The sequence below is a fragment of the Ammospiza caudacuta genome, chromosome 5 (genome assembly GCF_027887145.1).
Source record: "Ammospiza caudacuta isolate bAmmCau1 chromosome 5, bAmmCau1.pri, whole genome shotgun sequence".
In the NCBI taxonomy this organism is placed as follows: Eukaryota; Metazoa; Chordata; class Aves; order Passeriformes; family Passerellidae; genus Ammospiza; species Ammospiza caudacuta.
This window is the reverse complement of record NC_080597.1, coordinates 10,963,146-10,987,808: the sequence shown is the minus strand read 5'-3', so window position 1 is coordinate 10,987,808 and position 24,663 is coordinate 10,963,146. Positions and strand designations below refer to the sequence as shown.

General features: G+C 44.8%; 1 protein-coding gene across 1 annotated transcript; it reads right to left on the bottom strand.

The window, feature by feature from the left end:
• Window positions 1-1,069: 1,069 nt before the first annotated feature.
• On the bottom strand, window positions 1,070-24,663 carry ATP6V0A4 (ATPase H+ transporting V0 subunit a4). The gene is made up of 20 exons (XM_058804488.1): window positions 24,547-24,663; window positions 24,010-24,088; window positions 23,116-23,210; window positions 21,941-22,066; window positions 21,463-21,557; window positions 20,575-20,701; window positions 20,004-20,086; window positions 15,230-15,323; window positions 14,465-14,677; window positions 14,040-14,190; window positions 13,155-13,294; window positions 12,731-12,888; window positions 12,215-12,308; window positions 9,679-9,797; window positions 8,445-8,661; window positions 6,762-6,869; window positions 4,719-4,853; window positions 3,632-3,749; window positions 2,435-2,606; window positions 1,070-1,395 (listed from the first exon to the last, which is right to left on the bottom strand). The coding sequence occupies exons 1-20, from the start codon at window positions 24,661-24,663 to the stop codon at window positions 1,302-1,304; spliced, it is 2,535 nt and encodes an 844-aa protein (XP_058660471.1). The 3' UTR covers window positions 1,070-1,301.

Below are 24,663 nucleotides of genomic sequence, written 5' to 3'. Positions count from 1 at the left end.
GCCCAAAGAACTGGTGACCTGGGACCATGCATGGGTCATAGGCACACTCCTGTGCCCACCTCTTCTCAGCTCCAGCTGCTGCTCCGAGCCCAAGCTGTTGAAAAGGTTGGTATGGCTTCTTGAGGCCCCAAGGGAAAAACTAGGACTACTGCTTGGCTTGAGGCTGTATTTTCTCTCCTGTCACTGTAGCTGGAGGTGATTCTCAAGCCTGACTACTGCAAAAACATAACCTGTGATGAGTATAACACTGTGTGTCCTGCTGGGAACACTCCCATGTGGGTTTTTTGGTGGAGCTGGACATCAAGGCAGGGAGTTTTGAAAATAAGGGCTTGTTTGGTCACAGACCTTAGAAGGGAGCACTGTCCACTTCAAATCCCTTGGTGTACGCTGTTTTCTTTACATATTTCAGGGTTAAAAAATCATAGCCTGTTATGATTAACATTATTCAGTTTGAAGGATTAGTAATTCATGAATATTTCAGAAGATCACAGCACATCAGTACTTCAAATTCACGCCAACTGTTTTGATTCCACTTTTCTTTCTGTTCATTAGATATTAGCATTTCTGCACAATCTGCTTTAACAACCCATCTTGAAAAATACAGCACATCTTGCATCTTCAGTGACAAACAAGTCAATCGAGATAAATAAAATGGCTGCCAATGTGGAAACTTTTGTTTACACAGCTCAAAACTAACACTTTTGTTAAGTGATGATGTGTGTACATTTCTATAATCCAATGCTGTCAAGCCCTGGAGCAAAAAAAAAGGGGGTTGTTCTAGTAAAGCATGTAGAAAATTGCAAGTCTGCAATACGATCTGTCTTTGAAATGGTTTGCATTGTGTGCTAAATGAAGGGCTGTAATCTTATAAGGGACTTAATTACATCATATGATCAACCACACACAAAACATATTTTCCTTGGAAAGAAATATACCACAACGACAGGGCAGCAAATGGAGCAGAACGCATGTGAGTCAATTGTTAATAACCAATTTAATTCCAAAGCTGCATCTCCTCTTTTCAACTAAGCAGTAGGCAGCTGACCCCATCAAATGCTGAGGACCAGGAACTTGCAGACATCAATGGAGTCTTAGCCAAGGCTCCAGCCAGACCAGCTGATACAGGTTATCTCTTAGCTGATAAAGTAGTATATTGGAATGCAGCTAGGACATATTCATCTGCAGCTCTTCTTTCAAGGGCCATGCCCCATTCTCTTTCATCCCATCTATCCTACTCTGTGGGTAAGCCACCACAAGGAAACAGAGGCAGGTCTGAGGAGGGAAACAGTGATGCACTGGTTTTACTCTTCTGCAGTGCCATTGATGATGTGATTGAAGGAGAATGGAGAAAATTTGTACCCAGCTCCCACGTAGAACTTGTTCTGAAATTCCACCCTAGGGAGGAGCAGAGGGAGGCATCAGTATTGCCTGTAGGCAGGACCAAGAGGCTGAAATACTGCAACCATGGGAAAAGTGAGGCCACAAGAAAATTGCTGACTCTAAGCTGCGAATGTAGGCCTTTATGGGAGCAGCAGTGAGACACAGGCAGCCCAGGGAGCAACATGGCACACATCAGCTCTGACTTTCTGTGGAGCCAGACTGGAAATGTCATCATGAGGCCAATGAGCAGAACCTTGCCTGGTAAACCTGCTTCTAGAAGCTCTGAGAGCTGGGATAACCACCTGCTAATTATACTGGAGGGAGACAGACACTTCCTCTTCCCTGCACAATGACAAGCACCTGCACCATGGTTTGGCAGTGTTCATGATTTGTGCTAGGACATGGTGAAAAAGGCCACGGCTTGGGGCTCAGGTAGAACACTGAGTTACGGTGGTGGTGAAGGGTGTTTGGTCACCTTGGTCTTGCTCACGTCTGATGGTGGGTCCCCATCACTTTCCTTGCCTGCCCTGATGATCAGTTAAGGCCAACAGGGGCTAACTTGGAGCTGGTTTGCCACAAAACTTGAGCAGCCTGAAGCTCAGCTTGGGCTGATGACACAAGCACAGACCCAGGTTTTCATCAGGTTTTGCACTCCCAGCTGAACTCTTGCTGCCCTTGCCAGCTGTCTTATTAGATCCTTGGGTGGGATACACAGCCAGTGGTGTGGCTGTGCTGCCTTCGGGCCCTGTTGTGCAGGTCAAAGAGGCCTCAGTGGCTCTGCATGGTTACCGGGAAAGATCTGCAGGTTGCCATTTGCCTCACATGCTGACAACCACCACGGGTGCAGGAGGACAAGCAGGTTGCTCCAGGGAGCAGGTCAAAGCAGGGATCTCTGAGCTCCCTTTGGAAGAGTCTCCCTCACTTCATTTGCCAAAGAGAACCAATGGTCTAAAGCACTGGCACGGCATGTCTGACACTGTGCCCAGCTGTTCCCACAGCCTTGTTCCCTCCCACAGCCTGATCTGGAAAAGCTCCAGAGGAGCCCTGCCCGTACCAGTGCAGACGCAGGGCGTGCAAGAAGGCCGAGAGCCCCTCCATGACCAGCAGGATGGCCACCGTCAGCACCGCAAATGCCGCGAAGATGATGAAGATGGCGATGAGGCCTGCCCAGCCGCTGCTGCTGAGCCCATTGTGCATCACCATGGTCCAAAGGACCTCTGACAGCTCTGCAGAAGGAGATAAAAGGAAAAGAGTGCTGAGCAGCAGCTACAGACAGACATAGCATGCAGTCTGCCAGCTCACCCCCTTTTCCCAGTTTGTAGAATATGTATGCCCTTAGCTAAGCTTTTAGTTGCTTTATTTTATTTGGGTATCTGTTCTACTTGTAAAGCTAATATGTATCAACTTCCACTCCACTCTTACTAAGCTCATTTCTGTGCCAAGAAGTACAGCTCAGCCCTGTCAATCCATGGCATGCCACATCATAGCCCCCCTCCTTGCCCCCCACCCCCTTTCTGTTTTCCTTTTTTTGTGTGCACAATTCTTTAGGGCAGGTGCAACCCCTAGCCAGAGGCATTACAGCAATATTAATAAAAAGCATTTTAGAAAAATTAGAAACATTGAAAAATCTAAGTTCCAGCCTGAGGCAATTTCTAGTATTTGAGCATCTGTTTTTATCACAAACCAAGACAAAAGACATTGAAATGCTGTACATTTCTCATGGAATGTGATGTTCCACTGAATGTTTCTGGGAAAAATCCCAGTGAAAATGACAAATTCCAGAAGCTCTTGAGCCAGACCTCTTCTTTCTTGTTTGCTGAACCGAATCAAAATTACTGTTTCAAGTAATTTTGGCATTCATCTGCATACCCTATGGCTACAGCAAGTGCTTCTTGGGAAAAGCAGCTATGGCTCCCATACTGCCTTCACCTCCATGGACTGGACTAGACAAGTGGGCTGCACCTCCCACCATGCACACACCATGAGGAGTATTTCAGAAGGGTGACTAAAGAGCAGTGCAGGAAACTGCCCCAGCCAGTGAATGCAGTCAGAGCTGTCAGGGATCACCTCTGAAAACTGAGATGCCCACCATGAAACACTTGGAGTGATCTAACCAGAAGCAAAACATCCTCACACATAAATGTCCACAAGGAGAAGCTTGGATTTCATGAAGAAATTTGCAGGAATAGTCAAACACCAGCAGAAGCCATGACCAGCATGGTGAGGACGCTAAAGGAGGACAATCACTCACGCGCATGGGCCAAGCTCAGTGCCCAGAGTCGTAGGTAGGAGGCTGTGTTGGAGATGCAGCCAAGGCAGTATTCAATGGTGTGGATAGCCTGGTGGACAAATATGTCTCCAAAATTGAACTGAAACAACATATAAAACCAAAGAAGTTTTATTAGTTCTCATTTCAGGGCTTTCTGGTTAGAAGAGCAACACTCCACTAAAGGCTTTTCTTACTCCTTTCCTTGCTATGTCCTAAGCAACACAAAGGTATTTCCCAGGAAAAGAAACTGCTCTGAAAAGTGTCACTTCTGTATGATCTCCCCATACATTCTCACTGGGGAAATACAATTCCAGTGAAAACTAGATGTTTGGGGAACAGCTCACATTCCACTCTTACAATTTCAAATCCTTAAGTGTCAATCCAGTTGCTGCCAATCTCTGCAATTTCTTATAGAGACAGAAATTCTTATGTAAAATAGGGGCTTTCAGACTATCTGCCTTTGGGCATACACATTTTGGGAGATATCACTGAATAACTGTATCGCATAATAATGAATAAGCAAATCTGTGAAGATTCCCTGTGACTAGGAACAGCCAGTCCTATCCACACTCAATATTGTTGATACTCCCATCTGCTACAAATATTTTTGTCACTTTCTCCTGTGTTGCTTCCTACTGTAGAAGCTCTTGACAATATCTGCCAAAGGAAGGATTCTCTCCCTAGTCAACAATTCTGGCTGCCAACTTTAAATGCTTCTTTGCAATTTAGAGGAAGGAAAGTTCACTGACTCTTGGGAAAGAGTTGACCTTCTCTGGGTGCAATGTGGAAGTGAACAACCACCCCTGAGGAAGCAAAACCCAGAGGTTTGTAAAAGCTTGAGTCTTGCAAGAATGTGTGCCACCACCAGGCAAAACCAAAGGAAAAGTTTAGAGGAATTAATTCAATCAAAGTTCAAACCCTATTCTGTTTGAAAACACAAACTGTTACAACAGTATGTGTTGATATCTTGTTAGAAAGAAGGCCTGGCAACTCTGCAAAAGTCTTCTGCTTGATTTTTGTCTTCTACTATTATGTTTGTCTGAATAATTTTCTGTCCAAAGTTTCTTACCTCTTCATCCTCACCCTCATGTCCTCCATGGCCACCACTGTGGTCTCCCTGGGAAGCTTTCTTGGAATGATTGGTCTCTGGGACATCTACCTCATTTTCACCACCTGAGTTTCCTGAGATGGCTTGAGAATGGAGCTTTCAGAAACAAAATGCAGTATGCTTGGTTGATACCAAAATGAAGAAGTCCATGGCACAGAACTCCCTCAATAACCTCATGATGGGTAATGAGTGAAGGATTGTATCATGAACATGAAGACAGTTTCAACAACAGTCATCAAGGACAACAGAAATTGAACATTCCCACCAAATGGCTAATAATACCTAAATGTTTTCCATCCTAGAACATTTTCCAGTGATTCCAACTACATTGTAGCTAGTTTCTAGTGTCACAATGCATTCTTTGATCCCACCATGAGAAGACCCATCACTTTTAGCTAATGAGAAAACTGAGGTACTTTTAAGGCTGATGATCCCAATTAGATGGGTGCAAATCAAAGGAATTAGTGTCAAGCAAAAGAGCAACAAAGCCTGAGAGGATCATGTGACTTGATGAAGGTCACACAGTTCTTGGATACAGGCAGAAATAAAATTCAAAGCTCTTGATTCGCTTTAAATTGGCAAAAACCTTGTTTCAAATTCTCTACAATTATTATTTACAGGACTTTTCTAGAGGCCTGAACAGCCTGATTTAATAGTCCTATTATACAGCATAACTAAATAGAGACCTCATGGCTTCTGTCAGGTTCTGCCTTGTCACCCTTTATAGCCTCCAGCAGGTTTCATGGGAAAGGTCTCCTGACAACATATTGTTTCCTAGTGCAGTAGCAATGATTGTCACACCAGCTTTATCTTTGCTTTACCTGAATGTCAGCACAGAAAACAGACTCTGCTACAAACATATAAATCTAGGGGAATGGAGGATGTGATCAGACAGCTAACATATGAAAATTAGGAATAGAAATATGGGGGCACAATAGGAGGTGGGGAAAACCTGTCAGATGTTTCTGGCATAAAAGCAGGAGATGGAGTCAGCCATGGCAAGCCTTCATCCAAATCCCAGAAGAATGACAAAATAAGAAATTACAGTGCAGAGGCAGGGCTGAAAAGGTCTCCCAGGGACCTGGCTTTCAATTATAGGTCAGAAGTGACTGGGTTGGAAAAGGTCAAGCAGCAAAACCAGCATCTCTTTCTTCAAATGGAAACATCTGTGCCCTATAAATGGTACTCCAGCCACTAACTCTAACTATAAAGAGAAGTAAATCTTGACTGACAAGTCAAGTCCTGTTAGTGCAGTAATGGAGAGAATTAATGATCAGCTGGGAAGCTGCAGCTGCCACAGCTGTGTGTAGGGAAGCTGTGGGCAAACCACAGAGCCCATGGGAAGGAGGGCTCTGTTAATGTGAAGGCAATCACTTAAGGAAGAAAGAACTACCAGAAAGCAGGCAACAGCTTTTAAATCAAACCTCTCCTTCAAGCACTGTTGCTCTCTCTGTGGCCAGGACTTTCACAGGTGCCCCATTTCTACAGAGAGCAAACTAATGGTTAGTGGAGATTGTGGACTGACAACTGAGGTATTTTCCCTGTCTTTCCTTTATGAGCACTTCAATCTTCTGAATCTTCTCTGGTTTTGGATAGAGCAGGTGAAAGAGCTTGGTGTCAGCTTAACAAATAGGGTATGTCCTTGTCAGCAAAGCTCCTGCTTCCTTGGAAATGTTTCCTTCACTGGAGATATTCAAAAGCTGTCTGGACACAAACCTGAGTAATGAGCCCTAGGTAATGTTGTTTCAGCAGGGAGTTTGGACCAGATGACCTCCAGTGATCCCTTCCAAATTTAGCCGTTCTCAGATTCTAGTTTAGATGGTTTAGACATGTCCATACACATGTCCTGGGCATATGTGGCATAAAGCACGCTTGGAAATTCTCAGAGAAAACCTGAGCTCAGAGAAATGTAGAATTACATCATTGCAAAGAGTTTTTGGGGTCTGTCTCCCCAGCTTTGTCTTTGCAGTACTGAATCCCCCCAAGCTGACCCACATCCCTTACCATGCGCTGTGCTTTCTGGTGGTTGGCTCGGAGGATGAAAGGTTTAATGAGGAGCATCCAGGGAACAGCAATCAGAGCAAATATGACTAAGAAACTCTGCACTTCTTTCTAAAACACAAAACAAGAGCAAAAAGTTGCTTTACTTCATTTAGCCAACTAAGTTTATGGTTAGAAAGCTGCGTCTATATAATGGTAATTTTTTAAATACAACAAATACAACTCAACTCCCTGTTGTATTTGTTGTATGTGGCTGTGTATCCCCTGCTTGTGTGTATAGTGCTTAAGGCTCCAGAAAGCACATTGATCTAGAGATAGTTGGAGACCTGGAGATAAAAGGTTTTCATGTTGAAAAGGGTTAATTTACCAAAATCTCATGCTACTGACTTGAACATGGTTACTCAGTGTCCCAAGTGAATGTTCTAACTCTGAGTGAGTCAGTCAGGCTGCCTGGCTTTGATCAGTGTAGAAAGGCTGCAGTAAGAGCCAAGTCATTCAAGTCTTGCCCTGGATTTACTCCACATCTGCAATTCCACAAGGAATTTAATCCCCATAGCTTGGGTTTGGTAACAGATTGTCCCCACAATATAAGGTGTTCTTACACTGCAGTATGGCACCCCTGTTGCTGTCCTGACAAAACTGTTGGTACATTCAGAAAACAGCAACATCAAAACAAACAAAGAAAACCTTAAATGACAACTTCTGCATTTTTTTAAAGCTGGCTCAGATGTCTGATCAACTCATGATTGGGCTCATGCAATATTTTCATTCAGACTACCCCGGCAGATGTCACATTCTGTTCCTGGTGGGGCAGGGGGACAGGAATATAAGAAAAAAATTGACACCTTGGGAGAGCTTTGGGTTGTTACAAAACACAGTCTTATCTAAAGGATGGGAAGACTGTGTTTTTCCAAACTCTCCTGAATCCTCAACATGGTTTCTTGGAGCTGATCAGGGCTCTCTATTAGTTCTGACTCACCAGCTGTCCCTAAAATTGAGCTCATGTTGGGGTGCCCAGTGTGCAACTGTATAGATGTGGCTGTGCACATGTAGCTGGATGCAGCACTTGCTTGCAGATTATTCATTGATGCTGCTGATGTAAAATCAATCAAAGAAAAAAATTCCATGTTCTGAGAATATAAATAGAGATGACTTTAAAGCAAGTTTCCTCTTGAGGGATATTTTTTTGCTTGCCTTTTTTGTTTTAAGTGAACTCCCAAGAGGAGTTATTTCTGACAAAAAGCTGCCAGAAAATCCTCTAGCTACTTCTACTTTTCTAAGTGAAAATGTCAAGTATTAAAGCTTTCCAAAGATGAAACAGGAACTTATCTTATAGGAAGAAAGGAAGATGTCTCTAGCATTGTGACCAGATTGCAGGACAGCATGCCTGCAATACACAGCTTTGTATCTCTAGTCACACTTTGATTTTTTCCCCCCAATAGTATCTCCCACTGCATCATTATTCTTGTCAGAATGACACTAGGAAAGAGATTTCCTCTGCATCACTGATTGATAGCTGCTTTCCTCTCCCTGTTGACAAGACCAACACAAATACCAGAAGAATAAACTTTACTTTTGTGACTGGCACTTGTGATTGAGCTTCTGAGCCTGTATCTTTGTGCCCACTCTCCACAACACCCACTGCAAATACAAAACTACAGTGGATTCAGGCTGCTTGATCCATACCTGATGCACATACAATGGAGCATTTGAAGTGTCACCATAGTTGAACAGAAACATGTTGATAAAGTGGATGAGGATGCTTGGTGCACTCTGGGATGAATAGACATCAAAATGACACCATTTGAAAATAATCATGAAGACCAGGTAGCCAAAAAGAGAGATAATAAAAATCATCTCTGGAATGAACTGAAGGACAATGTTTATGTATTTCCTGAAGTAGCTGGAAAGAATCAGGAAAGAAAACTAGAGTTAATACACTAGATATTAATACAAGTTTGCACCCAAGTATGGAAGTACTTTATTTTTGGAAAATAACCTAACAAATTTACAACTATCACTAGCCAAGAAAGAAGTCCATAATTACAAGCTTTATCAGTGAAAGCCATTGTTTAAATACAGAAGCTCTGTTATACTGATTATCTTCAGGTTTTTATACTTGACCCACCAGTATCTCAGCAACTCAAAAGATTATTACACTGAAGTAAAAGACAATTTTCAAAAAATGTCTTATTCACAAAGTTGAACCTTATATGCCAAGAAAGGTATATAATTATGTATAATAAATAATATATATATAGATAACATAATATATATACTATAAATATACACATTTATATATAATATAAAGGTATACAATTATATATATTTATTATATGCTAAGAAAGGTATAGAACACTTTCTGCCCTTGAAGGTCACTATATACACTGCAGCTTTGGAGAGTCTCTCAACACAATAGTATCAGCCCCTGCACTCTAACACCATTTTTTATTTGCTGTTGCAAAATGTAGATGAGTACACCCACAAATCCTGATCAAGAGCTGCTAAGCTAGGCAAAATGCACATGCTCTGCAAGATTTCAGTGTGTTTAGGTTTAGGCCAAAAGAGCTTGTCATTCAAGAGAAGAGTTGTCAATAGTGGGAGGTGCTACATCTTTTTAATTTAGTGTGTTTCAATATTTTTGCAGAATATTAGAAAGTAAGTTAACAAGAGAGTTTATTGAAGAAAATACCTGCAATGTTATGGCTTTGGATTGAGCATGTTATGTCCTTTGGACTTAGCACTGTATATCAAACATTGTGTGAGTCAGCCAGTGTATGGGACATTACTACCCACACCAGGGAAAGGTCAAAGTTCATATCATCACTCCAAAATATGACTTTCTCTCAATAAAGGACACCAGTTTAGAGATGAGGACTTGTGTGCTGCTGCAGGAACAGGGCTGCTGAAATGAACTTACATGTGGTTGAAGAGACTGAGTACCACCCCAAAAACCATGTGCACAATCCCTATGACAACTGACATCTTCATTTTGTAGGAGTTCAGGAAAGTCAGCTTGTTTGTTGCAACATTCCAGATCTTTGGGTAAAGGAACAAGGAGAAAGAGAGAACAAGATTTTCAGGTGTTTGATCAATAAAAGCTTTGTGGAAGTTGTTGCTTTGGCACCATCAATTTACTCCTACCAGCTCTAGTAAGAGGGTAGCAATGCACAGAAATCTAGATGTTTCTTTTATTACTTTTCACTCTGCCAAGGTATTAATCAAAAACGTATAAAGTATTAAACTTGTTTAACAAAGGAAATAACAAGGATTTAAAATGATCCTATGACTTTGCTTCAGTCCTCCAGAAACCTCTGCAGAGGCTGGTAGCAGAACCTAAATATTTTCTGTGTCATTTCCTGTCCTTAGGCTGAGTCACCATCTTTAGCAAAAGTGGAAAGGCATGAGAAAATCCCTCCTGCAACCAAAATTAGTTCCAGCCTCACCAGAGAAGCACTGAGGACAGAGCATTTTCAAACTTTTTGCTTGAACAGAAAAAACTCTTTTCAACTCTTTGGCCATGGAGATCTGCTAATTGCCTGCCTCTCTGCACTGACTTTTTTGTTATGTTAGGACATACATCCCTTCTCAGTCCTGTCTTTTGTATGCTACAGAGCTTCAGGGTTGCTTCTCCTTTCTTCTCAAACTTTCTAGACCCCAAAGTCTTCTGTCCTCAGAGACAGTAAGTAGACAGCAGTTTTCAGACACAAAGTATAGTACCTGAAGAGAAAGGAGGGTTATTTGGAGGGTAAAACCTTAGCTTTTGCATGTTTGTTTGACACGCTTTACCTTTTCTCTGGACACCAAAGAGACTGTCTAGCTTCTCCATATCAGGGTGAGTTTTTTTCCAAGATACACCTCAGTCATGCCATCAAGATTTGCAAAATGCAAAGAGCCATCCATCCTTCAGGGCAGATGACAGAGATAATCTCAGAGATTTTCTGGAAGCTGGTGCTTCCCATCCACCCCTTTCCTTCCAGCACTAGTTCAGCCATTCTTCCCTCCCAGTCAGGACTTTTACACTCTTGAACAGGGAGAAGCCAGGCTGGAAGAGGTCTAGGTCAACCTAAATTAGGGCAACACGCAGAAAACTCAGCTGCTTCTGACATGATTTTCTGAACCAGACTGCCCACATCCCAGGCAGAGCTTTAGAGCTGAGTTTATAAAAAAATGACTACAAGGTCAATGTCTCTGAGAACCAGGGGAGGACAGAGTTCCTTTGAGTGACCAATTGAAAGGAGAGTGTAACCAGCAGGGATGGGGGTTATTTGACTAATACGAAGATTGAAACAGGAAAGCTTGATGTGAAAAAGTACATTTCAATACATGATAAAGACAGAACAACAAGAAAAAGGGAAATAGGACACAGAGAAAAAAATGTGGCTAAGTTAAATAATACTGCCATTTATTTCACATTCCATGCAACAAATAGACTGCATGCAATTTGGAAGTTTGCCTTCAAACTCATGAGCAATCTCTGGAATGGCTTAAGTACTCAAGTAAGGAAACAGTGCTCAGGAGATCTGTAGTAGAAAAGAAACTGTAGCACAAGACCACTCTCCAGAAAAATCAAACTTCCTTCCTGTTTACTATTTTGCTGCTGCCTGTGCAGAGCTGTTAGCAATATATCAATTGCTAATTGCTAAAGGAAAGCATCAGAAGGATTGATGACTGGGGGGGTGAGTGGTGGTTAATGAAGTTGTATTGAATAGTGTGGTACCTGAGCATGATGTAAATAGTGTGGAATAAGGGGTGGAATGGGCTGATTTTGCCTGGGTTAGAGACATTTTTCTTCATGGTGGCTGATTTGGGGGTGTATTTTTGATTTGTAAACACAGGTTAGATAGTATGGAGATGTTTTTGTTATTGCTGAGCAGGGCTTACACAGAGCCAAGGCCTTTGCTGCTTTTCATGAGGCTGGTGAGGAACTGAGGGGAGCACGGGAGGGTGGGAGGAGACACAGAGCAGGTGACCCAAAATGACCAAAGGAATATCCCAGACCATATGGCATCATGCTCAGTGTATAAACTGGAGGGAAGAGGGAGGAAGGAGGGATGTTTGGAGCGATGGTGTTTGTCCTCCCAAGTCACCATCACATGTGATGGGGTCCTGCTCTCCTGGAGATGGCTCAGCTCCTGCCTGCCCATGGAGGAGATGACTTAATTCTTTACTTGTGTGCACAGCTTTTGCTTTCCCTGTTAGACTGTCTATATCTCCACCCATGAGTTTTCCAGCTTTCACCCTTCCATTTCTCCCCCTGGTCCCACTGGTGGGGGAGTGAGCAAGGGTGGGGCTTGGCTGCTGGCTGGGGTTAAACCACAACAATTATGTAAGGAACAAAGAGCAAGAAGTGAAAAGCACAGCTTCAGGAGAGAGTGCAGGGAGCTACTGATGTACCTGATATGCAGAAAAAGGATTGAAATACAAATTATCTTACAGCAATTTAATTTAATTACCGGATCTATTCCAAATGGATATGGATTTCCAGAGTAGACTCCTGGGGTTGCTGGATTCAACTGCAGCACTGCATTTTCTAGAAGCACATCCTTACTACAAGAAAAAAGGGAATTACCTTTGCAGCTTACTCTCTCCATTAAAGCCCACAGTATATTTATGTGAGGTGTGCTGAGGACTACCACAGGATATCTGTAGCTGACTCCAGCCTTTCTGTGACCTGTTATCCTGCACTTGTGTGCATGCAAATGGGCCCCACACAATGGCAGCCTCCCTCACACTGATAATTCTCTATGCATCAGTCCTGGACACCTGCAGATTTTTATGCACATCAGTGCCTGAACAAACAGGCGTGTTCCCGGGGACTCTACATTTCCATTTCAATAGTGAGTTCATCTGTGTGTGTCAGACAAAACCTCTGATTCATTCATGGCTGCATCCACACAGGCAGTCTCTCTTTCCAAGCCTACATGCTCCATTTGGTGTGGTTTTACTTCCTTCCTACATTTAGCACTTACTTCCAAGTGTTATTTTTAAACATGGGGATGATGTGCCAGGAAGAACCAAAGAAGTTGAATGATTTGGAGAAGCAGTCATTGTAGATGAAGCCAGTGTACATGGAGAATATGCCCATGAGCAGGATCAGGTAGCGCCCGCTGAAAAAGGTGTTCCAGATCTGCAGGGGGAGAAGGCAGTGCCAGTGACCAAAGTACCTGCAGGCCCATCAGTCTGTGGGCCTCAACCAACAGCAGACATGATTTTACTAGTCTGTGTATATACAATTATGCATAGGAAATTTTGGGTCCCTTGGGTGTATGAGTAAGTAGAATTGCCAAACCTCTGCCTCACAGGTATCTTTGAACCTGTGGAGATCCACAGCCCTTGGGAGGCTGGATGTCCCCTTTATCCAGTGGGGCTGATGAGCCTACCCCTGGTACTCACCTCATTAGTGCTTTTCTGGGCCAGAAGGCTCTTCTCATTAATGACCATCCAGAGTGCAAAGCCCAGCATGACAGCGCCGTGGCCACAGTCCCCAAACATCACCGCAAACAAGAAGGGGAAGGTAATGATGGTGTAGGGAGCTGCAGGAGAGAAAGGCCAAGAAGCTCAGCTCTCAAAAAGGCCTCATCAAAGAAACAGTCTACCCCAGCAGGCCATTCCTTACGGGTGCTACCCTAAAAGGCCTCCTCAGTTCCTCCCCTACACACCAGGCAGTCAGATCTAGTGCAGAACTGGCTTTAGCATCACAGAGAATGTTCAGTTGTATGACCTGTACCTTCCTTGCAGTTTTATCCTTTGCTTCTTACCTCACCATAATAAACACCATGAGTAGACAACTGAATTCTGTTTTGCAGCACAAAAATGTATTTGAAGGTTACTATCATGTTTCTCAACCTGCTCCGCCTCAACAATCTGAGTTAATCTCACCCTTTCACATAGGCCCCCATTTCTAGGTTTCCATTAATTCTCAGTGGTCTGAAATTCTCTATTGTTTCAAACTTTTTTCAGGTCCTTTTGGCCCTCTTTGCCTCAACACAGTGAGCTCAACTTACATTTTTCCTGAGAAGCTTAGTTCTTTTCCTCAGACCAGCTACCTCACCATTTGTTCTCCATCCTATATTTGTATAATTCCTTATTTCCATCACAATCATTCATTGAAGACCAACAGCCAAATTCTTTGCCTGAGAAAATCCATGCCTAAACACCAAACAGTTCCGATATGGTTCAGATTTCTCAATCAGCAGCGAGTACGTTTTTTAGGATAGTGAGAAAGCTCAAAGGCTTTAGTTTGGCTCATGCAAACCAGATATAAGTAGCTGGGTTCACCTGGGTTCATCTCCCTGTAGTTGCCCACACCATATGCATCCACGATGTTCTGAAACCCAGCTGTGAACTTGTTGGTCCTGTTGAAGGTGGGTGGTGACATCTTGGTGTGTATGGCAGTGAGGATGGGGGCAATCGTGGAGCCACTGCGTTCCTGCAAACCCAGTGACAAGGACAGACACAGAGTGGATAGAAGAACTGGCCCCACAACACCACTTCTGGCTCAAGAGCCTGTCACAAACTTGCTAACATTTAATGCTGACCTTAAGCTCTGTCAAAAAATGAAAGGTCAAACGACAATGGGACAACCTCAACTTAGAAAAAGGAGCTCCACATTATAGTACCAGACCTGTCTGAACATATGCTCAACATATAAACCATTCAGTGTGGGTGAGAGCTTCAAGCACCCAAAACTGTTCCTCTCTTACCATTCCTTGATGGAGAGCTCTTTTTATCCGGTCAGCATCAGCCACTGGGAACCAGATCTCTGCAATAACACACTGCTGGGTGACATCAATGTTGCAGCAATTCAGGATGTGGTAGATGGCCTTGATTTTCTTCACCTTGATCCCCCAGGCCCACAGGTTGGCTGCTGCCTCATGCAGCAGTCGTTGGCGGTGGGACTCGGTTTGTGTTATCACCTTTAAGCACAACATAGGGCAACACTCAAGACAGGGAAGCACAGGGGGCAGGAGCTACTCAGTTAATTGGAGAGGGTTGATGGAAAGGAACTACTTGCATGAATGTGTGGGGTATCCTGGAGAGCAGCATCTGCAGGTGTGGACACAGGATCACTCAACACCAGCTGCACAGTGCTACTCACCAAGAACTCTCCCTGCATGGTCCTGAGTCACTCTAAGTGTAGAGGAGACCACTGGGGGTTACTTAGCAGTGGGATTGGCTCCTCTCCCTTACAGACTGGCCACATCTCACCACATGCTCTCCTGCAGGCAGCTCTGTGCCACAAACCTGGGGAATATCACACCCATGAGTAGAACTACAGTTCATGGTCTTGGGACCTGCATGCATCATGTGGCCACTGCAGTGCTGCTGCATAAGTGAACGATGGAGATAATGATATATGGCATTGGGAGGACAACCTGTGTGATCTGCAACATGGTTTCAGACAGGACAAATATCTGGGCAGGGCCCACTTGTAGGATTCAGTCTTCAGTGAAGCCACTGCCACTCACTGTGTTTAAATCCTCGATTCTTGTGTTGACTCCATCAAGCATTTCTCGGCGCTCAGTGGCAGACTCCGGACAAGGGTAGACTGTGGCACGAAATCTAGCCTCGGTAAGAGAGAATTGAAAAATACCTGTTATTTAATGTAAATTTTATATAAAACCTGACTGAGTTTTTTTTCCTCTGTACTCTCAGCTCAAAGGCAGGGACACTGGACTTCATTCCGGACCCAGCAGTATATTCACATACCACAAAGTTGCACCTGGTCTCGCAGAAAGGTGCAAATAGGTACCTTTATCCCTTGATGAGAATAAGGATCCCCTCACCTGCTCTAGCTGAAAAACTCTCCTTGTCTGAGGTGATACAAGGAGCTGATGTCATACAGAGGTCATGTAGACACCTCCCTTCTGTCCACAAGCTGCCTGAACTGAGACTCAAGGAAAACCCACCCTGGCAAAGGCAGCCTCGCTAACACAGTAGCCAACAGATGTCCCTGTTGCACCAAGGTTGGAAAAGTACCATGTGCCTGTCTGCAGTACCCTCCTGCAGGCACTGGGAGAAGGCAGCTGAGCTACTGCTGCACTGCAAGCAAAGGCCCTTTGTGCGGGCAGGCTGCATAAAGTAAATAACCCTGCAAAAACAAACAAGCAAGCAAGCAAACAAACAAAAGGACGGTATTTTCAGGATAAAATAGGAGAATGGCTGTATGCTTCTGGTCCACCTGTTTGCCTAGACACCTTGGGAACAATGGAATGGTTTTAAACACCTGAGAGCGTGTCTGTTACATCAGCTTAGATAACCAGTATGAAAGCTTTTATAAGCTTACCCCCAAGATTCTGTTTGGAAGACTCAGTGGTTTGGTTTAGTGTGGTATAAGAAGGACTAAAGTGGGATTCTAACATGAGTGAAAGTCTTAGCTCCACACAGGTACTGCTTCAGCTATAGCACAGAACTCGACCTTCTCTAGCACAGCTGCAGGTCACTCTGGTGCAAAGGTGCTTCCACCAGCACAGCACACTGCAGTGCTGGACACCACATGATCCCAGCACAGACAATTAGAAATGAGTTGCATGTCTCTCTGAGAAGCATGCAGCTACCTGTCCTGCCTGCAAAGCAAGTCCCAGAGTACTCTTCATGCACAACAGTGGGCACAAGGAGCTCCCCCCAGGACCTTAGTGGCCACAGGGTGCACTGCTGCTGCTCTCTGCCTGTAAGCCTGGGCTGAGCTGAGGTGCTGCAGTAACTAAAATAGCAGACATCCCTCCTTTTTGTTACTTCTTGGCTTGTTCAGTGATAACTAGTGCATGTGCCACCCCTGCCACTTTGATACTGCCCATCAGATCTGCAGGAAGAGATCCTTCCTCTTTGCAGAGCAGAGATCTCCTGCCCCTGACCTAAGGCAACACATTTCCACCATCCTGCCGTGGATATGCTGAGTAAGGGTTGCTGAAGGGCTGGCTTTCTGCACATGAGATGAATTAAAAGATGTAACAGGGTCATAGGGTTCTATCCCTGTTAAAGAGACAAAAATGTACAGGCTCTGTGTACAGATAAGCATCATTCCCCAGCCTCTGTTTGAGCACAGGATATTTTACCACCTGCTCTACAAAATCAGTTCCAGCACACATACAAGTGAGTACAGTTGCAAATTGAACAGAACGTGCTGCAGTTTCCTAGAGATCAGCCCAGAGCTGTGTGTAATGACAGCACGTGCTCTTCAGCTAAACTTCCCTTTCCAGAATTGAATTTCTCCTCACTCAACACCTGGTATTCATTTCCAAAGGTTATTCACCCTACCTAATTATTTCCATCTTCTTATTCTTCACAGCTCTTAGTTCATCTTTAATAAGGATTTTTAATCAAACTTGAAAGCCTATTCCTCCATGCTGTACAGTTCCCCCATTCCCAATAACGTTACTGCAGCAGTGCTGCTTTGATCTTTTAACAGCCATTTTGCATACTGAGTATCAGCTTTGCCCTAATGGCACAGACATCTCTGAAAGCTCCAGGAGAATTCAGCAGGGAATCCTTACATTGATAAACTCAGCTTAGTATTCACATTAGTACTGAGGCAGCCACAAGAAAAGGAGGCAAAGAAAAATTCTTAGGTTTTCCTCCTTCCTGCTCCCTCTACACCTTTCACTAATAAATTTGTGCATGGACTTAATGCTCATGAAATTGGCAGACTAATGTTAGCAATTAGAGTCAAGCAGGGACTACAAGCGTAACCTGAGGCACACAGCTCTGCAAACAAATCTTAGCCTGCCTTGCAGGAGGCTGGCTCAGACCAGTCCCATGATTTTTGCAGGATATTTACTTGTCATGAATGATGACTTAGAGATAAGCAGAAATATCCTGCTGGGGCTGGAACGACACTGCCATCTGCTTTAGGTGTAGTCATGCCTGCATTAAAGGTGGACCAGACTAAGGTGGACCAGACTAAGGTGTCTTGGCCTGGGTACCAGTGATGGCTGATGGACCACACAGCACAAAAGGAGGGCCAGAGGATTAATACATTTAGAAATCTGCCACACAGGAAAACATCCGAATAGTTGGGTATATTAGCAACCAAAAAATTTGAAATTAAGAAGGAACATAAAAGATGACTTCATTAGCACTGCAAAGAGTGTTCTGTGGATGTCTTTGGTAGGTGTATTTTCCTTCAGTTACAAGGGCCTGAGAGAAACCAGTCTAAGTTCCTTCCTACAAACCTACCACCACACACATCTGCAACACTAGCTCCTAGAAACTTTGCATACACAACCTCCCTGTTGGATCCTGAGGTTGATCCCCTGAGGGATCTGCTCACATTTCCAGCACTGCCTGACCCTTAGCTGCAGAAGGTTGTGCCTATGATTTGGGGGATTTTGGTGTCCATCAACAATGACTATGTTGACAGGCATTGCATTGCTTGATCTTTTACTTCCATCCCAGGAAAAAAAGTCTTTGGCTTTTGACTGCAGGGAATTTTAAATGCTGCAGGGGAAAAAAAAATTACATCCAAAATGGAGATCTTGCAGCACTCTATGGGCAACCCCAGCCAATTCTAAATGTATGCCCTGGTGACTTGCAAGGCACAGGGAAAAATCCAATGGAAAGCATTCCCCACCAGCAACTGCCCATGCAGAAGGGGAGAAGGGGTCTGAAGAGCATTTAAAGAGCAGGCAAAGAAATGAGACATAAAAGACACATGGGCCTGATGAAGCAAGTCCAAAGAAGGGACAGGAAGATGCTCAGAGGGATGAAGCACCTCTGCTATGTAGAAAGGCTGAGAAAATTGGGGTTGTTCAGCCTGGAGAAGGAAAGGCTCCAGGGAGACATTACCACACCTTCCAGTACCTAAAGAGGCCTTCCAGTACCTAAAGAAAGCTGGAGAGGGACCTTTTACAAGGGCAGGTAGTGACAGGACATAAGGGGAATGGCTTTAAACTGGGAGTAGGCTGAGGCTGAATATTAGAAGAAGCTCTTTACTGTGAGGGTGGTGAGGCACTGGCACAGGGTGCCACAGAGAACATGGGATGCCCCATCCTTGGCAGTGTTCAAGGCCAGGCTGGATGGGGCTTTGAGCAACCTGGGATAGTGGAAGGTGTCCCTGCCTATGGCAGGGCCGTTGAAATGATCTTTAAAATTCATTTCAACTCAAATTGTTCTATGATTCTATTATAGGCAGGAAATTTTAATCCAGAAAGAGAATGAGGCTTGCTGAAAACTCAAAGGTCACCGGCAGCAGCAGTCTGATCCTGCACAATGGCTATGGTACAACTCCCTATATGTCTGAGCTACTGGATCAGAAATCAGTGATGAGAGCAGGGAGCCTTCCCTCATGTCCATGACTGCTTCACAGAGAGATGCCACCTCAGGAGGGCTGAATTTCCCTCTGGATGGTCCTTGCCCTGCACTGCTCATAGAAGGTACCTTGGAGGGCCCCATTTGCAATGCAGGAATTGCTAACAGACCCCAGGGTTCTGTCACTTCTTGGGACTGAAGTCAGTCATGCCAGCTGGATGAAAGATCTACCTACTTTTATTCTGATGAAAGGCAGGATGTAAGGAAAGGCCTGCCCTGAGCGCAGATGTCAGGGAAGAGGAATTGCTCAGCCTCTCCCTGCAGGCTTTTGGCTGGCCTTGCCTGGCTGAGGAGCTGTACCTGAAATGGGCTTGGTGACAGCAGACAGATCCTCTCATCAAATCTGATTTACACTGCAACAAAGCTCATTGGTCATCAGTGTTATGAAAGAGTAACAAAATATTCAACCTGAATTATCTTTTCAAGATGCTTAACAGGGTGGAAACAAGTCAGGTTGTATGAAGCTTTCATTTCTCTCCTGGGCTCTGTCTCTGATTACACAGATATTGCTCAAAGGCTTTGAGAAAGAGTTGAATAAACTACAGCATCATCTTTCTATGAAGAAATGCAGGAAGGCTTGAGAGCAAGCTGAGTATTACCATGTTTCCAGTCCTCAAGTTAGGGACCCTGATTTTCAGGGGAAGAGTGCTGGGTATTTTTAAAAGAATCCCTTTTTAGATGCTCCAAGTAAAAAACCTAGCAGCTGAAGCTCCCAAGAGCTGTATGCCACCTTAGAAAATGTAGGATTTCTAGTTCCAAGTGCCAAGGTGATGGATGTCTTTCATGATTAGGAGCAGCAGAGCTGAGGAGGGGAAGGGAGGCTGGTTGCAGAGCTGACAGCTGGAGATCTGAAATCTAGCTCCAAATTCAGCCAGACCAGACTGCTAGTAACCACCTCTAGGGGAGACATTGTGGTTGCCCACAGGCCTTCCTTACCCATCACAAATCTTCTTGATTTTCTGTTTAAGCTGCTCTCCTTGATAGAAGATAATGAACACATTCTTCTTCACCTCTTCTCTCTGCAACACACAATTCAAGCAGTATTTAACACACCCAAAGTCCAGTGCAGAAAAGTTAGCATCTTTTTTGTTGGCATCCTCTCCACTGGTTGCTTTTATCCCCTATCCCCAGTTTCCCATCAGCAGTGTTTTCCCCAGATGCTCTTTCAGGAAACAGGCCTGGGCAGCAGCTCTGGGATATGGGGGAAGGAGCAAAGGGGACAGAGTTCCACTGAGGAATGGGGTGAACCCCAAAGACACCAAGGGGAACTGACCCTCCATGGCTAATTCCAGGTGGGGACAGCCACAGTCCACCTCCACGGTGGTCCCTGTAATACAGGTGCCCTGTGAGGCCTTGTGCGCATCAGGAAAAGGAAACCACCTCAACAGTAGCAAAAGGGGAAAGCAATGTCAGAGAAACTTGTCCCATCCTCAAACTGTCCCACACTTGCCCTATGGGCTGCCCTCAGACACAGGGCAAAGGAAAGCACAACCAGGTTGGTACCTACTGTCACAGGGTCCTCCATGGGGGTGTCCATTTCTGTGTACCTCAGGTAAATGTTTCCCCTGCAGGCTCGCCACAGTAAACGCTCAAAAGGGATCATCCTTTCCCTCTTTATTACCCCTGCTGTGAATCTGAGCAGAGTTACAAGATAAATTAATTACAAGCCCATTACAATGCCTTTTAGAACCTGTAGCACACGTGATTTCACAAGCCCTTGTTTTCTAGTCTATGCTAGCCAGGGCTCTGCTGCAGGCACTTCTAGGAAAACCTTTCCTGCTCAAGCCTGGCTTTTATCTCAAGCTACTGACTTTATTCTATGGCTCTTTCTTTAAAAAAAAAACAAAACAACTTTCCTAGATCAACAGGTGAAGGTGAAGAGAAAATTCTGGCTAGAAATGGAAGAATGGAGAGATGACTGAAGTCACAAAAATGAGAGTGTCTTAATGGCAGAGGCAGGAGGTAGAAATTTTGAAGTGTTGGTTTATCTTTACTCTCCTGTTTTCCTTTTCTGAGAAAGCATCAGACTGCAGCCCAGTGCAATAGCATGGCTTTTTCTGTGGTTAGACATCCATCCATGAGGACCAGATGCCTGAGTCCAGAAGCCATGGGTGAGGTGCCTTAAGATAGCAATTTTCAGTCAATACTGACTAAGGGATCACTGGGAATTGGTGGCCTGGAAGCAGAAGTCCATTTGTCCCACTGACCCATAACCTGACCATAGTTTTGATGACAGTTTCTGAGGACAGTCACTCTCTTATCTTCATGAAACAGCTGTGCAGAGGAGGCTGGTGGGCACCCTCTGCTAAGAGGCTGAAGGAAGCTGTGCCAGTGTCACAGCAATGCAGCACAGGTGGGAAGTCTGGCCAGGCTGGAGACCATCACCAATACCCACCCCAGCTTGGCAGCTGCAGCAGCAGGAGTGCTTCTCAGCTCCAGCAGTCCAGATGTGTCTTCACTAAAGAAATCATCTGGCAGATTGGTTTCTGCCTGGAAAACATCAGTTTTACAAAACACTCTTCAGCATTGCCAGTTTGAAAACTATTTTCACATTTTTCTCTTAAAAACTTTTCCCCAAAGGTAGCTTTCCATGGAGATTTTCATGGAGATAAGACCAAAGGAAAACTAATAAAAGTAAGCTATATATTAGCAATGGAAAAGCATTAATGCTATTTTCAAAGAGATCTGTGAGCTAAGTTTTTGAGCCCCACTGACTCACAAAGCAATGCAGGCCCCAAAGTGACTGAGGTGTTTTTGCAAACCTCATCTTGGCTTGTGGTAAAGACCTCTAAAAGCAACAAACACCAAATCAAAGTGCAAGTACTTTAAAGAACTTTCCACATCTCTGTTGGAAGAGCAAAGAGGCCTCTCACCTCGAAGAAATCCTGGGTTTTCTTCAGCAGATGTTTGAGCTCTGTCAGCTCAAGGAAGTTCTGCTTCAATGTTTGCTGGTTCTGGTTGGCTTCCAGCAGCTCAGCTTCAAGTTTCTCCAGCACTGTCTGTTTAGGGTCCAAGCACATCCAGAAAAACTCTGAAGCAGATCAGTGGCTCTTTCCCAAGCTGATACCAAATCTCAAACAACAGTTTTGGTTGTTTTTTTTGTTTTTTGTTTTTTTTTTTCAAGGAAGAATACAGAAATATTCAACAAATAGTTCGATAAACACTTTTTGATTGCAAACATTCCCTGATGGATGTATTGTCCTCTTCTGGCATTGGAGTTCTGATGTCCCTGACCCAAGCACAGGTGTGTGTGTGGTGTAGGTGTCTCAGCCTGGCTGGGTATCCCTGTGGTTCCTCACAGACATCTCACACCCCAGACTGACTGGCTGTCATTGTACTGACGACAAAAGCAACCTACATTGGTTTAGGTTCATTATCATAGGTCAAAAATTAGGTGATGATATGGGGCTGGGAATACACCAGGAAACCAAATTGCTTGTGAAGCTGAAGCCCTTGGAAAGCTTGATTTTCCTATCTAGTTCACCTTCATATGCAGCATTTTAAAATTACCCTGTCAGTAATGACAAGCTTTATTCTAGCCCTGCTACCAGCTGGGCTGGAATAAACCATCCCTTGCACATCCAAAAGCCAGGCCCAAGTGTTTGTGTCAGGCCCCAGCATCACAACCACACTCCCAGCAGGACAGGCAGTCCTGGGATTCTTATGCAGTGAAGTGGGTTCCAACATCAGGTCTCTTGGTAAAACACGAAACCCTTCCTATTCTCTCACACCAAACCCTTTTTATTCTCTCCTATTGATGAAGAGGCATTCTGTGAAAGCAATACTTTTTCATTAATATGGGGAACCAGAGGGATGTTTCACAGGGCATGGTAAAAAGACTGGGCTCCTTTAGGAACAGGCAGCAGGACCAGCCTCAGCCTAAGTGCTGAGGCAGCAACCTGGGGAGCCTCTCCTGGGTCAGGGAGAGTTATGGCAGCCTCAGGCACCAGACTCTTCCTCACATGGAGGGTTCTACTGAGCACATCACACTGACAACCCTTGCTGTGCACTACCCTTCCCTCTCCTGGCTCCACTCCAAATTCTGTACCTCCATATCAATCATCTCCCGAGGCAGGGGTGTCTCTGGGTACTTTTCTCCTTTGACTATCTCAACATTATCTTCCATCTCATTTTCCAGAAAACCTGCAAGGAAAGGGCACAGAACTCTCAACACAGAATCATCCCTAGTGCATCATCCTGGTCACCAGCTTGTTGCTCAGCCAGGACCAAGGCATCCTGTGGAGCTGTGACAAGATTAACTGATACATGAGTGTCATCATCCCAGTGCATAGACACAGCCACCAAGGAATTAACACCCTCAGCCTCCTTTCTCAGTGGAGGTGCTGATTCCTCTGAAGTCACAGTGCCCATTCCCACATGGGCAGCCCTCAGCCCTGGCACAAGAGGCCACCATGGCCCCCTTTATTTGGGGCAGTGAGCAAGGCACACAGAAAGCTCAGGTTCCACTGCTAGGCCAACAATGCCAGGTGCTGCCACCATGGGTACAGTGGGCACCATGGGGAGAGTGTAAAGCTCCCAGGACACACATCCACAAGACAGTGGGTATCACAAGCTCTGCTGCTTGCTTTTTAAGGACTTATCCCAAGGCTGAAGCCCTTGGCCAGAAGAAGTGTGTGCCAACACCTGGTGCACTGGTGTAGGAGGTTATCTGGACCAGCCCCAGATTTATCTTGTGATTTTATAAAAGCTAATTAACAGGTTTAAGTTCAGTTAACCATTTTCAAAACAAGGGCAAAAATTTATTGCCCATATGGGGTGAAGTGGTAATTAGCTGACGCATGGAAAACATTTCCAGGGGCTCAGATGAAAACATCACCATTTTGCCACTAATTCTGCTCCCCAGTGTGAGAGCACTTAAAGAAACAAATCCCACATCACCAGCTGGCAGGAAGCCGATTGCATCTGACAAGCGTTTACTCACGCAGGATTCTCTCCAAGGATTCGCACCTTCTCACTTCATTCACAAACTTTCTCTGGAAGCTGTTGACATTTACATTCAGCTAAAAACAGGAGGGAAAACAAGCCTGGGGCTGAAGGCTGCACAGTGCTGTGCTCATTTTTGAACATTAGCAGAGAACAAGTGCCTTTGGTGCAGACGGCAAGCACCACTGGGTGTGAGAGGGTCCTGCTGGCAGGGAAATCCTGTTGGGTTACTTATGGACCTGGTGGCCTTGCCCACAACAAGAGTCACAGAGGGGCCTTCATGGAAACACTTCTGGGTCCTGATGATGCAAAGGGTGGCTCTAAGGTTGTGCAGAAGGCACAAGGGTGGGGACTCAGGGACGGGTGGGTCTTGGTATGATGTTTGGGTTTCAGATCAGCCTTGGGAAATCCCGCTCTCACCATGGACTTTTTGGCCTCCCTACAGGTGCATCTTTCCCAAGTGCTTTGAGGGAGGGACAAGCACACCCTGGGGCACCTCTCCAACAGCTCAGCATGCCAGCCAGGCACTACTCACATCTCTGAACTGGACCAGCCCCAGCTCCCCCAGCTCAGCCACGCAGCAGTAGGCAGCCTCCACCTGCAGGAAGAGCTGCCTCAGGCTCATCTCCTCACTCCGGAAGATGGAGGCCAT